Source organism: Lepidochelys kempii, chromosome 2, assembly GCF_965140285.1.
Source record: "Lepidochelys kempii isolate rLepKem1 chromosome 2, rLepKem1.hap1, whole genome shotgun sequence".
In the NCBI taxonomy this organism is placed as follows: Eukaryota; Metazoa; Chordata; order Testudines; family Cheloniidae; genus Lepidochelys; species Lepidochelys kempii.
This window is the reverse complement of record NC_136381.1, coordinates 60,646,452-60,664,613: the sequence shown is the minus strand read 5'-3', so window position 1 is coordinate 60,664,613 and position 18,162 is coordinate 60,646,452. Positions and strand designations below refer to the sequence as shown.

The 18,162-nt window shown below is 41.2% G+C and overlaps 1 protein-coding gene across 4 annotated transcripts in view; it reads left to right on the top strand.

Annotated features, from left to right (window-relative positions):
- PREX2 (phosphatidylinositol-3,4,5-trisphosphate dependent Rac exchange factor 2) overlaps window positions 1-18,162 on the top strand; it is a 317,368-nt gene that overhangs the window by 144,072 nt on the left and 155,134 nt on the right. For all 4 annotated transcript variants that reach the window (XM_073330905.1, XM_073330906.1, XM_073330908.1 and 1 more), the window contains 6 exons: window positions 364-439; window positions 2,067-2,139; window positions 8,091-8,233; window positions 8,362-8,454; window positions 12,440-12,588; window positions 16,175-16,260. In XM_073330905.1, coding sequence (XP_073187006.1) covers window positions 364-439; window positions 2,067-2,139; window positions 8,091-8,233; window positions 8,362-8,454; window positions 12,440-12,588; window positions 16,175-16,260 — 620 coding nt within the window. The remainder of the gene's footprint in view (window positions 1-363; window positions 440-2,066; window positions 2,140-8,090; window positions 8,234-8,361; window positions 8,455-12,439; window positions 12,589-16,174; window positions 16,261-18,162) is intronic.

Here is an 18,162-nt window from a genome sequence, read left to right as displayed (position 1 = left end):
TGGAAGAATCTAGTTCATACTGGGCATTTTCAGAGGCTTACCACATACATAGCGCAGTCACATTCATGTTAGCACTATAAAACTCACTTGGAGAGTCACTCCCATACTTGTAACATGATGCCTATCCTTACACCCAGGGAACATGGTTGGCTACCTAGGGACAAGTCCAGCCCTCCTCCCCACTCCTATCTACACTGTAGGCTTTGACTTGCTCCATCTAAGGAGTTGAGACCTCAGGGCAGCTTCTGAAGTTCTATTTTTAAGGTACAGAAAACTATTCAAAAAACAACATAGATCATGCTTGTGACAATTTGTGTGTAAAACATAGGATTTTTTCCTTCTGTTTTGTTTTTTTTTAAACAGGGATAAAGATTATCATCTGAGGACCTATAAATCTGTAGTCATGGCTAACAAACTGATAGACTGGCTAATTGCACAGGCAAGTGTACCCTGGGGTTGATTTACTTTTCTGCATTATGAATTTAACTTCCTAACATGGAAAGTTGTAATTAATCATGTAGAAGAAAATGAAAATACGTTGTTTTAAAGTTCTAATTATTAGAACAGAGTTAATGTAAATATCCTGTTGAGTCTGTAAAACAGCAAAATTCAGCTGTTTTACAGAATCATGGCCAGTTGCTGATCTTCCTGTGTTGCACATTGATCTTTCAATTTCTGCTTAGCTTCTTGCTGCTTTCAAAATGTTAGCATTTTGTGTAATAATGTGTATAGTTAAAATGAATGGTGTGTGAAGCTGCAAATTACTGACTGAATGGACAAAAGGAAGCAGCAGGGAGAAGTTTACAACCAAGGAATTCAGTTTGTGTTAGGCAAAGTTGTGGTTTGTATTGGAAGAAAATAGGAAAAACTTCTTTTTTGAATCAAGTTTTACCAATATTTTCCTAACTTTGCTGCTTTTCTGCAGTCTGATTATGTGCCCCTGTTATGGAACAATCTGCAGGGGCTGCAGAATGTAAAAAGAATGACGAGTGTTTTCTCTGGGAATAGCATGATAGAACAGATTTAAGAATCCCTCCTTTTTAACACTGGGGTACTTGTTGGATACCTGGGAACAGAAAGTTATATGGATTATAAATAAAAGTTAACATGGTTCTTTGAGTAGGTTTAAATATAGATGTCAGCATTATGTTTACAAAGATGACGAAAGAGCATAGAAAATAAAGTTGGCAATGTAGAATGAAGATGATAATTTGTGAAAATGAGTTTTAGAAACAGAAAAGTTTACAAAAAACTGAGAATCTCTTATGAACTTTAGTTTTGAAGACTGTCAATAAATACTCAATGTATATAGACAATGTAATATTAACAAAAAGATTCACTATTTTATGAGAAAATGTTGTGGCTAATAACAATGGAGTCAATCATCACTGAGATGATGGAAAACATGTTATCATCTAGGAGCATAATTTGGCCAAGATCTTTGTGCACAGCTCTCCACTGTTCGTGTTATTTCTGTGCATGATATGAAGACAGAATAGGTTCAATTTTTCGGAATTATTATTCATTATTGTTCATTCTTATGTTCTTGTATGACTAAGGGAGGATATGATAGAGGTCTATAAAATCCTGAATGATGTGGAAAAAGTGAATAAGGAAGAATTATTACCCCCTTCACATAACACAAGAGCCAGGGGTTACTTAGTGAAATGAATAGACAGCAAGTGTAAAATAAATATGAAGAAGTACTTTTTCATACCACACACAGTCAATCTGTGGAACTCATTGCCAGGAGATGTTGAGAAGACCAAAAGAATAACTGGGCTAAAAAAAATTTTCTAAGTTCATGGAGGACAGGTCTATCAATGGTTATTACGTAAGATGGTTGGGGACACAACCCCATGCTTTGGGTGTCCCTAAACCTCTGACTTCCAGAAGCTGGGAGTGAACGACAGGGGTTGTATCACTTGATAAATTGTCCTGTTCTGTTCACTGGCCACTGGCAGACGACAGGATACTGGGCTAGATGGACATTTGGTCTGAGCCAGTATGGCCATTCTTATGTTCTGATGCTCTTATATTTCATAGTGTGTATTATGGTTTAACAGGGGGATTGTCGGACCAGGGAAGAAGCAATGATCTTTGGCGTAGGACTTTGTGACAATGGGTTTATGCACCATGGTAAGTAAATTCTGCACAAGCTAAAGGTCACATTTTGTTGAATTCCTTCTGCATAGCAGGCAAATGGTACAGGGACCACCCCAAGAGATTAGAAAAGGGCAAAGGGAAAGTCAGTAAATCATTTCAATGTGTACCTGAAAAACAAATGTTTAACTAGGTTTTTCTTGCATTATTTTATATTAAGTGTGACAAAGCTCTGTCCTTGCCTCCGTGGGTCCCACGTTTCCTGGTGGATTTCGCTAGCCTCAGAGGCTCACTGTGACCCTCCACATAACCCTTTTCTCTCTAGAGACAAGGGTCACAGTCTACTGAGCCATTTTCATCATAAGCCAGCAAGGGAGGTGAGGAGAAGTTATCCTTCCTTGCACAGTCTCTGTTGTCTCCCAGTCTCAGTGATTAATCAGGGGGCAAAGGTGCGGGAGGGAGGGAGCCCAGGCTCACCCTCTACTCCAGGCTCCAGCCCAGGGACCCTAATAGTATCAGCTATGGGAGCTGACCTTTTAGAAACATGGCATGTACAATTCCCTGGGCTACTTTCCCCACAGCAGCCCTCACTTCCTCAAGCTCCACTTCATCCTTACCTCAGGGTCTCCTTCCTTGTGTCTGATATGATGTGTACTACTCAGTCTCTCCAACAGCACAACTTCCTCCCACAGCTCCTGACATGCACACCCACCTGACTGACTGGGAGGCTTTTAACTAGTTTCAGCCAGCCCCTGATTGGCTTCAGGTGTCCCAATCAACCTAGCATTCTCCCTGCCTTCTGGAAAGTTCTTAATTGGCCCCAGGTGTCTTAATTGACCTGGAGCAGCTTCCATTTCACTTAACCTGGTACCAGGGATTTGTCTAGCCTGGAGCTAATATATCTATCTCCCACTACTTTTCTATAGCCATCTGGCCTTGCCCCGTCACATAAGTTAATAGTGTAGGGAAGAGTACGTACAAGTGTGGAGTGGGGCTTTTAGTCTTTTTTCAATCTTTTTGAAGGATTTATGGTGGATTTTTTCTTAATGACCACTTAGACTTTGGTAAAAATTCATCTTGCTGTTCAAATATTGAGTAAGACTGTAAGGATCAATAGGACTTGATAGCAACCAACCAACATTCCCACACAGTCACCTGGCAACAACTGTAATCTGGCCACTCCCTGTGACCCACAATCCAGAGGTTCAATGCCACGGGAAGTTCCACCTTGAGGAATCTGACTGATGGTGGTCTTAGTGATCCCAAATTGGCTCCTTATCTCTGTATAAGCCCATGGGGCATATCAGGAAGTGTCCAGGCAACAATGTGGACCCCTAGCTAGTTGCCATGACTGCCCCACTGCTCTGTTCCTGAACTCTGGGTAGTGATCTCAGCTCTGATTTGGATTCTGACTCCTGATTGACCCCTGAAACCCCAACACAGATCCTGATTCCTGGTATTGACCCACCACCTGATTCCTGGTTCTGTCTCTGTCCCTCAGCTTAACTCCTGACTCTGACTCCATCTTGACACTCAGCTTCACTCTTGACCCTGATACTGGCTTTTACCCCTGGCTTCGGTTCCAGAATCCCAATCTCCTGCTACTAGTCCTGCCTCCCTTTTGCCCAGGATCCTGGACTACCAGTAACCCATGTAGAAATTTGTCCCTGTGGGACACAGAGGCAGTGGGTTGTCCCCTACCTCGAATGTCCCATGGGGCACTCGACCACCTGGGCAGGTTGACAGCCCGCAGGATGAACTTCCCATTTTGCAGACACAAGTGGTGCAGCTCTTGTCTGAGAACCAGACCTGGTGAGTGCAGACCCCCGAGCTACTTTATGAAAACACTGTTATAGGCCCAGATGACACAGTACACAACCAAGAACCAGCAATTGTGAGAGCAGCTGCCTGGTTGCGGGACAAGAACACTGTGCCACAGTGCGCCTGGACTCTGGTCCAAGAGTCCCTATCCCAGAGCATTTCAATGGAGACTGCAAAAATGTAGGGCTTTCCTCAACCAATGGTGCCTGCTGTTCCTGCTCCACCCACAGTTCTACTCCATTGACCAGGCTAAAGTAGGGCTCCAAATTAGTCTCCTGAAGGGAGAGGTGCTAGAGTGGGCTTCACTCCTAATGGAACAACAGAGCCCAACACTGTCAAACTGGGATGCCTTCCTCCAAGCCTTCTCTATTTTTGACAACTCCCACCATGCTCACTTGGTGGAGGCAGCCCCCTGAAAACTATGGCAAGGGCAGGGACTGTTTGCCTCCTAAGCTGCCCACTTTAGGCAACTCATCTCCAATACAGAATGGAATGAAGCTGCCTAGCTCATGTAATCTGCACCGGAATTGGTAGAAGAGATCAAGGATGAGCTAGCTGTCGTGGAAACCCCGATTCATCTAGATGCCTTCATCAGTCTTGCTATATGCCTTGACAACAGGCTGAATGAGTGAAATGAAGAGAGGAAGTTGGCTTCACCACCACCTTAGACGATGTACCACAGTACCCATTTGTGGCCTAGTCCCAGAACCTATACAAATTGATGCAGCCTGTCATCATGTGACCTTGAGGAGAGGGATTACCACTGATGCCATGGCTTGTGTTTCTACTGTGGAGAATCTGGACACACTTGCCAGCTGCCCGTCACAGGCTCTTGCACAGAAAAAGTAGGGAAATGACCAAGCCGAGGCCCAGTAAGGGGGACCAGGCTGGTTGGACCGAGGGATATCCATCCCCAAGCTGCCCCCCACTTCTTACTGAAGCACATGCAAGGCACAGTGAGCCCAGCACTTGCAACTCCAGGTTTGCCTGCATGTCCCAGGGAAACCCTTACAAATACCCACTAATAAGTGCTCGTGGACTCTGGGGCTGTGGACAGTTTTATAGACACTGATATGGCACAAGCCTTAGGCATCCCGCTGCAACAAAAAATGCCCCACCCACCTTTTAGAGACTATAGATGGCTCGCTCCTGTCCTAAGGCCCAGTAATACTGGAAACGGTACCCCTGGACGTCATTATCCAGGACCATAGAGAGATCCTTTGGTTTGGATCTCACTACACTTCCTCATAATTCTCAGCATCTTGTGGATGGCCACTCATGACCTGCAAAGTCAGTTTCTGCACTGAATTCTGTCCGCAAATTTGCCTGCATGCACCATCATATGAGTCTTGACTCCAAGATGCACCTCTCTATCCTGAGTTCAGGATGCTGCTGAGGAGTCCATAGGCCTAGGCTGTGGCCCAGCAGGGACCCCCATTAGACCCGACTCCTGCCCTATCTACCAAATACCATGACTACATGGATGTTTTTAAGAAAAAGAATATGGCTGCCCTCCCACTCCAGTTTGACTATGATTGTCCGATTGAGCTGGAACCTGGAGCCAAGATACTTTTGGCTTCATCTATGCCATGTCAGAGCCAGAACTGACTGCTTTGCGATCCAGTCTCCAGGAGAATTTATCCATCCCTTCACCTCCTCTGCTGGGGCCTGAGTTCTTTTTGTTGAAAAGAAAGATGGGACTCTGCTTTTATGTGTGGATTACTGGTCCTTAACCAGGTAACCATCAGAAACCAGTACCCCCTCCTACTCGTTCTGGAATTGTTGGACTCTACCATCAGCCCAGGAGTTTACCAAGCTTGACTTGTGTGGAGCCTATATCCTGGTGTGGCTCTATGCCGGGGATGAGTGGAAAACTGCCTTTCAAATCTAGTACAGCCACTACAAATATTTGGTAATGCCATTCAGTCTTACAGCCCCATTCCAGCACTTTGCAAATGAGATATTTCATGATAGACTATGACTCCTGGATCCAGTATATCTTGACAATATATTTTTCTTCTCAGAGAGCCCTGAGCAGCACACTCAACGCGTCTAGTCAGTTCCAGATCAGCTCCACTGACATGGCATATGTGAAATCTTGAGAAGTGCAGCTTCAACTAGCACTCCATGGAGTTATTGGGATACATCTTGTCCAATAAGGGTTTCTGAACTGACTCCAGAAAGGTGGATGCTGTTTGGACCTGGGCAGCCCTTTGGAACATCATGGAGCTTCAATGCTTTCTGGAGTTCACTAATTTTTGTAGGCACTTCATTCCTTGGTTTTAAGATCAGATAGCTAGAGTCCTGCAAATCTGCAGATATCCGTGACTGTCTGCAGACCGTATTTGTGTATCACAGATCAGATGCAGATACAAATTTTGTTTCCGCACAGGGCTCTACAGATAGTCCATAGAAAAAGCTCCTCTGCAAACATACCCCCTTCACCTGGTCAAATGGCATTCAACCAGTTCAAGATGGCCTTCACCAATGCTTCAATCCTGATTCATCCCAGTCCAATGCGGATCTTTGTTGTTAAGACCGACACATCTAATGTTGCAATTGGGGCAATACCTTCCCAAAGATCTGGCTCCCAACAGCACCTGCTCCCTTGTGCCTATTATTCTCATAAACTCACACCAGCAGAACAAAATTATGAGATTTTAGATAAGAAGTTTCTATCAATCAAAGCCACCTTTGAGGAATGGTACCACCACCTCAAAGGTATATACAGATCATAAAAACGTGGAGTATCTCAGAAGGGTAAAGAGCTGAACCAAAGACAGCTTTGATGGGCCCTGTTCTTCACATGCTTTAATTTTACTATCACCCAGGAGCCCAGAACAAGGCAGCCAATTCCCTGTCCCAAAAAGGGGAATACCTCCCTGACCACAACTACTCCCACACTGAGTCACCACATATCCTCAGGCCCCATAATTTCCTGGATGCCACCATTCCCCAAACTTCCTGTCCCTAATCCATTCAGCTATGAAGGAGAAGCCCCTCCCCAGGGACCTTAAAACAGTAAGGAAGGAACAACACCCAGTGTGGGATTGTTTGCTTTACATCAAGGGCTGCTTATATATTCCACCAGGGTGCCCCCAAGTTCCCTCTGGGAGGTGCTGTAGTAATGTCAGGATCAATGGGACTTGAACTCAGGGCTGGAGGGCTACTAAGCAACCAACATTCGCACAGTACTACCCAGCAGTGGGTCTAACTGGGCCACTTCCTGTGACCCTCAATCCACTGAGGTTCAATGCCATGGGACGTTCTGCCTCAAGGAATCTGGCTGACAGTGGTCTTAGTGATCCCTGATTGGCTCCTTGTCCCTATATAAGCCCCTCAGCTCGACTCTTGACCCTGTTTCTGGCTCTGACCCCTGGCTTCAGTTCTGGAATCCCAAGCTCCTGCCATTAGTCGTGCCTCCCTTGCCCAGGATGCTGACAAAGACATGATTCCTGCCCAGATGCATTCACAGTTTCCATTAGACAACACTAATGCAGAAAGACCAGACATGGCACAAGAGTTCAGTAAAGGGAGAATGTGGGAACTAATGTGAGAAGAAAGTAGGAGGGATTGCTATAAGAAGTGACATTCTAAAGAGCAGTTAAAGAAGAGAAAAGAGGCATTTGGTGAATGAGAAAGAGGTGAGTATTGGAGGAGCATGACCAAGTGTGAAGCAGAGAGTAGGAGAGAGTGCCCCGGGGAAGAGGAAGACAAGAATATCAGGAGGAGTGTCTAGAGTAAGAAGAGGAAAAATGGGGAATAAGAGATATATGACAAGTTGATGACAAGGAGGTTAAATTTGATGCCATCAGAGGAGACAAGAAGCCAATAAGAAGATTCAAGGCATGGGTCTTCTGATTGAAACAATGGAAAAGAAGATTTCCCCAACAGCGTTTTAGAGAAACTGGGAGAAATGGAACGGGGGAGGCCTCAACTGCCGTTCAGCCATTATTTGTTTAAAATTTTTTTATTCATTTGAAAATACACAATTAGAAAGTGTAATTTATTATGAAAATTCAAACTCCTCTAGAGTAGAATTAACTCAAAAATTGCTTTGTAGCATTTAATCTATGGAAGTGCTTTACCAATATTTAACTGTTTTTAAAACATATGTTCGGGAATTCATAATAAAAGGATTAATCTTTGAATTTTGTATCATACAGTCTTAGAAAAAAGTGAATTTAAAGATGAGCCACTTCTTTTTCGCTTTTTTGCGGATGAAGAAATGGAAGGATCAAATATGAAGCACAGGCTTATGAAACATGATTTAAAAGTAGTGGAAAATGTCATAGCCAAATCACTACTGGTAAGTAAACAAATTGAACGATAATGTGTTTTGGCAAGCAATAAATAGGATTCAGTAATGTTAAATAAACACCACACATTATTGTTTAATGGAAAGGCAAATTGTGTAATTTTATTTTTATTTTTCAGATTAAATCTAATGAAGGCAGCTATGGTTTTGGTTTAGAAGACAAAAACAAAGTACCAATTATTAAATTAGTGGAGAAGGGGTCAAATGCTGAGGTAACATATATTAATATATAGTCTGATATTTTGCTCTGTTTTATGGTAATGTTCACAAATGTACACTTACATCTGTGTTTTGATATACAATTTTGAAAATTTAAGATAATGTAGTGTTTTAATTTGGCTGTTTTTTCGAGAAAAAAAGTGTTGTTTTTAATTGTATCATTTTTTGTTTATAATTGAGTTGTGACTTGCTATTGCTATCATTTTATTTTTACTTATGATTTCTAATATATGAACTTAGAGATACAATACATAAATTACAAATATATTTATTTTCATTTGCTACATAGAGTACAGTGGCATCATTATTCATGAGTGGCAGAAGCACTGTTGAGAAGAAAATGTAATGAATGAAAATAAAACGTGTGTTACCCCTCAGACATAGATTTGATTTATTTCCCATAAATGTGGTGTGCGTCAAGGCTTTTATGGTTTTTATTTGTAATAATGTAAAATATAGAGTTTGAGATGTTGCATGAGTAAGTTAGAGGGCTTGTGTTTACGTTAGCATTGCTTCAGATAGACCTCGGTGGGGTATATACAGAATTCACATTGACATGAATGGGACTTACTGTACTTATACAGAGAAGTGTGACAGTAAAATATTCTATCTGAGTTTTTATTTTACAAAAGAGATTTTTAGAGATGGTTTTAAAGGCCTTTACATCTCACTGTGGGATAGGGATTAGTATAAAAGGAGTCTAGGGCTGTCAAGCGATTAAAAAAATTAATCGTGATTAATCACATGATTAATTGCACTGTTAAACAATAATAGAATACCCTTTATTTAAATATTTTTGGATGTTTTCTCATTTTCAAGTATATTGATTTCAATTAGAACACAGAATACAAAGTGTACAGTGCTCATTTTATATTTATTTTTTATTACAACCTAATACAAGTACTGTAGTGCAATCTCTTTATAATGAAAGTTGAACTTACTAATGTAGAATTATGTACAAAAAATAACTGCATTCAAAAATAAAACAATGTAAAACTTTAGAACCTACAAGTCCCCTACTTCAGCCAATTGCTCAAACAAGTTTGGTTACAATTTGCAGGAGATAGTGCTGCCCATGTCTTGTTTACAATGTCACCTGAAAGTGAGAATCACTGCCCTGCACTTTAAGCCAGGGGCCAGGAAAGGAGTTGTCTGGCTAGCCAGGAGAAGAGGGCAATACTTTCTGCCTTGTGGGAGGAGGGGAGATGTAAAGCTGCTGAAAAAGCAGTCAGCATGGTGGATGACTCACCACCTAGGAATGAGGGGTTTTAAAAGGTCAGCCTGCGCCTGGCCCCTCTCCCTCATTCACTCAGAACAGGCTGGGCAGCACCCATCCTTCCTCCCTATTTAGGTCACAAATATGCCAGGTGTTTAGCTATATTTGCTGTGGGCATTACGCTAGCCGCCCCGTTAAGGAGGGCTGGGAAGGAATTTTTCCCTTAATGCCATATTGGCCAGGTGTGTGTTGGGGGGGGTTTCACCTTCCTCGCAGCAGGTTCAGGTGGGCTCTGTTCATGCACAGCATGACGGGCAGTAGGCCATATGTCGCAGCTCTTTATTTAAGTGTATAGCGGATGTTCAGTGCAGGTACTCCATAAATTAAGGCACAAAAGAACGGATAAATGGCTTGGAAAAGGAATTAAGGAGAGGTGCTTGGTAATTGAGCAAGCCAGAGGCAGTTGGGGACTCCTCTGATTGGTACAGCAGGGAGCCAACCCCCCCATCATTATAGTCCACCTTAACCCCTCCTATGAGGGGAGGTGGTTGGTAAGGTCCCAGCACAGAAATTGCTGGAGGGACCTGGATGAAAACGGGGGAGGGGAGGGTGCTGAAAAAAGCACCTCCCCACCCCAGTGAATTGTGGGTGTTTTCACCTGAACTGCACATTTTGTTTGCTGGGTTAGTCCCAAACATCTAATAATAAAGTTGCAGCCTGATTAAACCCATATCTAATGTCTCCTGTCATTCTTTTGGCATAGCCAGACAACAGGCTTTCGCATGGCACTGTTGTAGCCGGCATCGCAAGATATTTATGTGCCAGATGCGCTAAAGATTCATATGTCCCTTCATGCTTCAGTTCCATTCCAGAAGACATGTGTCCATGCTGATGATGTGGTCTGCTTGATAATGATCCAAAGCAGAGCGGACCGATGCATGTTCATTTTCATGATCTGAATCAGATGCCACCAGCAGAAGGTTGATTTTCTTTTTTGTTGATTCGGGTTCTGTAGTTTCCGCATCAGAGTGTTGCTTTTTAAAGACATCTGAAAGCATTCTCCACACCAAGTCCCTTTCAGATTTTGGATGGCACTTCAGGTTCTTAAACCTTGGGTCGAGTGCTGTATCTATCCTTAGAAATTTCACATTGGTACCTTCTTTGTGTTTTGTCAAATCTGCTGTGAAAGTGTTCGTAAAATGAACGTGTGCTGGGTCATCATTCAAGACTGCTGTTACATGAAATACATGGCAGAATGTGGGTAAAATAGAACAGGAGACATACAGTTCTTCCCCAAGGAGTTCAGTCACAAATTTAATTAACACATTTTTTTTTAACAGAGCATTATCAGCATGGAAGCATGTCCTCTAGAATGGTGGCCAAAGCATGAAGGGATATATGAATGTTTAGCATATCTGGCATGTAAATACCTTGCAGCGCCAGCTACAAAGGTGCCATGCAAATGCCTGTTTTCACTTTCAGTTGACATTGTAAATAAGAAGCAGTCAGCAATATCTCCCGTAAATGTAAACAAACTTGTTTGTCTTAGCAAGTGGCTGAACAAGAAGTAGGATTGAGTGGACTTGTAGGCTCTAGAGTTTTACATTGTTTTGTTTTTGAGTGCAGTTATGTAACAAATACAATCTATGTTTGGAAGTTACACTTTCACGATAAAGAGATTGCACTACAGTACTTGTATGAGGTGAATTGAAAAATACTATTTCTTTTGTTTATCGTTTTTACTGTGCAAATATTTGTAATAAAAAATAATAATATAAGGTGACCACTGTACACTTTTTATTCTGTGTTGTAATAGAAATTAATATATTTGAAAATGTAGAAAAATATCCAAAATATTTAATACATTTCAATTGGTATTCTATTGTTTAACAGTGTGATTAATCACAATTAATTTTTTTAATTGCAGTTAATTTTTTTGAGTTAATCGCATGAGTTAACTGCAATTAATCAACAGCCCTAAAGAAAACACAACAAATAAGAGGTATGGTTCAACCATAGGGTTATATCCAGCCTGAGTCCAGCTCTGTTATCTTTCCGTAATTCCGTTGTGTTTTGTCAACTGTCTAGTACAGCCCTGTTCCCAAGTGGCAATAAGACTTGGAGGATGCCTTGAGCAGCTCAGTACATCCTGCAACATTCTAGCTGGAAGTAGTTTCTTCCCTAGTTGGCCAATAATTTAAAGGGTCTCTTTGACCTGATGTGTTGTATACCTCACTCAAAGGTGTGAAACTCAAAACTTTGGAGTTTATGGTTTGTTTTTGTAACTTATGAAATATTCACATACTTCTTAAAATATTCAGCTAGCCTCTATATTTGAAAGTAAGTTTCAGTTTCTTTAGAGAACAACAGGAAGGGAAGTTAGTTAATTGGTAACAATAATAGTTGGCCCAATAAGATCTGTCACATTATCTACATTATATTAATAATTAAGACTATTGATTTGTACTTCAGCAGTGTCAAAAGGGCCTAGTCAAGATCAGGGCCCTTTATGCTAGGTGCTTTTGAAACTTGGAGTTTACAAACCACTTTTTGCCAGGTATAGGTTAGAGCTGTTTTGTGCATGCTGTGTGGAGGAGACTAGAAAGATTGTCTATATCACTGACTCCTAATGGGTTTGTCTATAGGCTGACAAAATCAATACAATGGTGGTTATAAAAACCAAACCTAGAACAAAACAAAACAGCAAGAACAAAACAAAGCAAAATGCTCAAGTGTTGTTTCTTTTTCCCCCCCTCACCTAGATGGCAGGCCTGGAAGTTGGGAAGAAGATATTTGCCATTAATGGTGACCTAGTTTTTCTGAGACCCTTCAATGAAGTGGATTGCTTCCTGAAAGCATGCTTAAACAGCAGAAGGCCCCTCAGGGTACTCGTGAGCACAAAACCAAGGGAGTAAGTTGTGCTTCCTGTTTTGGGAATTTAAAAAAAAGATAACTCAAGTGAATTCTAGAAGGCAAATGTCTAGGTAGTAAACAGGAAAGACAGCATTGATTTAATGTTACTGCATTATTGGAATAAGGTGTACTATTGCTGAAAGGTTATTTAAATTGCTTAAATGACCCATATACACTTATCTGAGCAAGCAAAAGTATTGTTCTTGAATAATAAAATGATTGATAAAATATCAACATGCCAGGCCCCACATCTAATCAATCTGCTTTAAGTTTATCTGTATAACATTTATCTGCCAACAACAGCAAAGGGAAAACATCAGTCACTTTTTACGTTCAAGTCTGTCATTTTAAATACACGTAGAATACAAATATAAATGAAGTTTCTCTGAATATATAGGCAATTTTGACCCACTTAGCTGACATTCTGTTTTTAACAAACTTCCTCTGTCTGGGGACTATGTCCTGACCTCACCAGGGTTAGACGCAATGATCTAAGCGGTGTTTTGCATTTCTGTTCTTGTTCTACAAATAAAGTACATAGGATTAAAAAGTAACCCCTCAAGATCTTTATTAACAGTTGGACTTTTCACAATATAATGTTTTTGACAATTCTTACGTGACTGGCGTCCCCTTAATGTAAAAGAAATATGGAGTGCCTGTTTACTGTGCAACTTCTTCAGTTCTTTTCATCTACGCCTAAGCCTTAAATACATGTGTTCAATAGAAACAGAGGAATGAAAGGCCTGATTTAACCGTTACTTACATCACATAGGTCCATTAAATTTAATGGAGTTACTCCTACTTTACACTAGCCTAAGAGAGCAGAGAATCAGGCCCAAAATTACACTAAGGACTAGATAGTGACTTGGACTACATGGCTGCACAGAACAGGGGGAATCAGAATCACCCTCCCCCTTATACACATGCACAGGCTAACCGTGGTGTGGGTCTGCACTGGAAGAAAAGAGAATTGTCCTCCCATCCACATCTGTGAGCAGGAGGGGCATCTTGGCACTGGGATGTCGCAGCTAATAAAAACCCACACAAAATAAAAGGGGGAAAGCAAACAAAGAATTGTGTCCTAGAGGAGTGGCTCTCTGAATGTACTCTTGGGATGATGCATTTTATATACTACCTTTTGTTGGGGCTGTGTCTGAAGGCACAATGTACCCCTATATCTTTGTAATTATGTATGTATGTATGTATGTATTTAGGGTTTGTGTTAACCTTTAGTTTCTTCTCTTTTGTTTTTTGTTTTAAAAAATGTATTTATTGTTTCCCTTTCCTGGCACAGTCTGCAGGGTAAAGGCCTCTCTATTAAGAACCAAATTTAAAGTGCAATATACTATATACAGCAAATATAATAAACAGCTTTTTCATTAAGTTTTCATCAGGCTTCTGTCCAATATTTAAGGGTTCATATATGAAAGCAGTTTCCTGCATTCCTGGATACCCTATCTCTAAGACAACTTTATCCAGTGACTAGTGAGGGAAGACTATAGGATTGATTACTGTTTGTCTTAGCATGTGTTATGAATGTTCTCAAGGATGAGTTGTGGGATGGTTAATTGCAAAATTTACCAGTCTCTGCTAAAACAGTGCTCTAGGGAGAGGCTTGATCCTGAATTCCTTATTCAGGAAAAAACTCCAGTTGAAGACAGTGGAACTACTTGTGAACAAAAGCTTCAGGATTGAGTCCCATATTGGTAAAATTAGAAAAATTTAACATTTACAGGCTGGTTGGTGCACTGGGTCAGCGCTTTGGCCTTCACCTGTGTAGACCTAAGTGAAAATGAATATGTCTCAGCTTTTGTCCACAACACAAAGCCAACTTAAACTAATGAGTACTACAAGACTTGGATCTTACATAGTTTCCCCCAGAGTATGTGTATGAAGTAGGGAGAGATGCTTATATAATGCATTTTGTGTGGAAATTTTACAAAGTGAGACCATTGAGTTTTCTCCAGCTTTAGTTAATATCCAACAGTCTTTAAAAATCTGTTTGTAAAATAAGTCAGTTTTTAGAGAGACGCCTGGGCTGCAAAAAGTTTTGGATTCAGGCTCTGCCTACAATTGTCTCCAAGTGCCAATCATATTTTCAGCTTCCCCTGCTATAAACAAGAAGCGAAGTAATGATGCTGGTTTATACTCAACAAAGTACTTTTTTTTTTTTACAATATTATATGAATGTATTTTAAAATTACATTTATCTCTTTCCAATTCTCAAAATTATTATTATTGTTTATTACCATAGTGCCTAAGGGTACATCTACACAGCCCACAGCAGCAAACCTCCCAGCCCAGGTCGACTGATTCGGTCTTGTGGAGCTCTCACTAGTTGGGCTGGAGCTTGGCCTCTGAAGCCTAAGGAGAGTATATTTTTTCACTAGAATTTGCTGATTCGTCAAAATTGAAATGTTCTCCGGAAGCAGTTCTATTCTGACAAAGTTCCAGCAGAACCTTGCCAGGTTTCCCAGCTCCTTGGCAGCCTGTCTGATGGACTTTTGGGAAGCTGAGAACTTCGGAGCTCTGGATTCCAGGCTCTCGGCTCCTCAGCAGCCTGGGCTCCCAAAGCATCTAGAGTCCACAGCTCCCTAGGAGCCCAGCAGTCACTGTATTCAGGAGTTGAGGATCTCAGGGCTACCAAGGTCTGTGGCTCTGTGGGAGTCCACCAGGTGGACTACCTGTGAGCTGGGGACTCCAGTGCCTGTACCTCTGCCCAGAATTTTGAAATTATTGGTTTTCATTCCAAATTGGAACAAAACCAATTTGAAATATTGAAATTTTCCATGAAATAGAATTACCTTTCTCATAACAGTTCAACTGTTTAGTCTTACAGTCTCATCATGCTATTATCTCTGGGCCAAGTTTCAATGTCCTTACTGAATAAGAGCATCATGATCAGTCCTCTATCTTTTTTGCTCCTATTTGTACTTCTGTGACTTTCTCTGTAATTCATAGAACTGGATGGAAATTTTCATTAAAATTCGGCTTTTTCTTAAAATTGGAATTTTGGGAGAAAAGTTTTCAATTTTTCTGAATTTTTCAAATGTTGTCTATAGGAACTTCAAATGAAAAAGTTTACTCTGTAGTCCTTACTGACACATTTTTCATTTTTTGATAGCATTATGAGGTAAATACAGCAATAATGTAAAACAGAAATGTCTGAAAACCAGGCTCCTTCAAAGTGTTTCGTATGGGGTCAAAAAATAGATGAACCCCAAATCGGTAGACACTTTTGAAAATGTAGGCCTTAATCTCTATTTTACTGAGTTCTCTTTTTAAAATGGAATAATATTCTCCTGCTTTCATGGGTATTGTGAAGGTAAAATCATTCTGTGTGTGAAATGCTTAGGTAGTCAGTGATGAGCACTATAGGACAGAATATAAATGAATAAATAGCGTTAGCCTAACCATCTTTCCTTTCCTTTAGCTCTTTGTATTTTTAAAAATGATGAGAAATAGCAGGGAGGAGTTCAAGCAGATTTTAACTACCTGTTATTTTTCCCACTGTGACCAATCTTTACTTTAAAGAACAAAATGTTAACATCTGATGTTTGATCTTAAATCTCTGTTGGTATTAGGACAGTGAAGATCCCTGACTCTGCAGAGGGGCTTGGATTCCAAATCCGGGGCTTTGGTCCATCGGTTGTCCATGCTGTTGGGAGAGGTAAGAAACAGGAGCTGAATGGGACCATGGTAATCATCTGTCTAACATCTGATTAGGCCTGGTCGAGGTCGATCACACTTACCATTATAATTTCAGTTTACGTATTCTTCTCTGTTGAGACAAACACCATTAACTCAAACTTCCTAATAAGATTTTTAATAGTTTTGAACCTTGAAAAATCTGCAGAATGTTATTTTGTTATAAGCGTAACAGATGGTAAATAGGTAGTCATTGAAAATACTGTCTTATGAATAGGCTAGTATGGCTAAAATTTAGACTCTCTTTTTTGGTTTTTACAAATATTTAGATTAGTTCTTTAAGTAACACTTATATAGGTTTTAAGCTCAAATATCCTTTACAGATTCAGGAATAATTATGAAATGCAAAAATAATTGATTCAGAAAATGGCATTTGGAAGCAATGTTCTGAAGGCTACTTAGTTATTAAATTACATGTTTATGGTCTGACTCATCTGAAAACCCTCTTGAGAACATATGTGCAGTTTGGACAAATCCTTTCATACAGCTCTGGGCTCCAGTGACTTAGACCATTTTACTAACTACAGATGTTTGCTCTAAATAGTGTTTTATGTCCTTTCTGTGACATGATTGCCAAACATTTGCCAACTCTTTAACCCAATGTACTCTGGATTGCTGTTCTGACACTGATGAGGAGCAGAATTCTCAAATTCCCTATCTCTGACTATAGTAAACAATCTGTTGTGTATTGTGAAATGCAGAGCTCATTAAAACCATATTTTTAGCCTGTGCTGTGGCAATTTACCCTCCTGTAACTGAGAAACCTTAGGGTATGTCTACACTACGAAATTAGGTCGAATTTATAGAAGTTGTTTTTTTTAGAAATCGGTTTTATATATTCGAGTGTGTGTGTCCCCACAGAAAATGCTCTAAGTGCATTAAGAGCATTAACTCAGCGGAGTGCTTCCACAGTACTGAGGCAAGCGTCAACTTCCGGAGTGTTGCACTGTGGGTAGCTATCCCACTGTTCCCGCAGTCTCCGCTGCCCATTGGAATTCTGGGTTGAGATCCCAATGCCTGATGGGGCTAAAACATTGCCGCGGGTGGTTCTGGGTACATGTCATCAGGCCCCCCTTCTCTCCCTCCCTCCAGGAAAGAAAGGGCAGACAATCGTTTTGCGCCTTTTTTCCTGGGTTACCCGTGCAGACGCCATAACCACGGCAAGCATGGAGCCCGCTCAGCTCACCATCACCGTATGTCTCCTGGGTGCTGGCAGACGTGGTACTGCATTGCTACATAGCAGCAGTAACCCGTTGCCTTATGGCAGCAGACAGTATAGTAGGACTGGTAGCCGTCATTGTCATGTCCGAGGTGCTCCTGGTCACCTCTGTGAGGTCGATCAGGAGCGCCTGGGCAGACATGGGCGCAGGGACTAAATTTGGAGTGACTTGATCAGGTCATTCTCTTTAGTCCTGCAGTCAGTCCTATTGAACCATATTATAGTGAGCAGGCAGGCGATACGGATTGCTAGCAGTCCTCTTGTACCATCTTCTGCCGAGCAGCCGTGAGATGTGGATGGTATGCAGTCCTTCTGCACCGTCTGCTGCCAGCCAAAGATGTAAAAGATAGATGGAGTGGATCAAAACAAGAAATAGACCAGATTTGTTTTGTACTCATTTGAAACCCCGCCTCCTCCCCGCCCCCCCGTCTAGGGGACTCATTCCTCTAGGTCACACTGCAGTCACTCACAGAGAAGGTGCAGCGAGGTAAATCTAGCCATGTATCAATCAGAGGCCAGACCAACCTGCTTGTTCCAATAAGAACAATAACTTAGGTCTACCATTTCTGATTGGAACCCTCCGTGAAGTCCTGCCTGAAATACTCCTTGATGTAAAGCCACCGCATTTGTTGATTTTAACTCCCT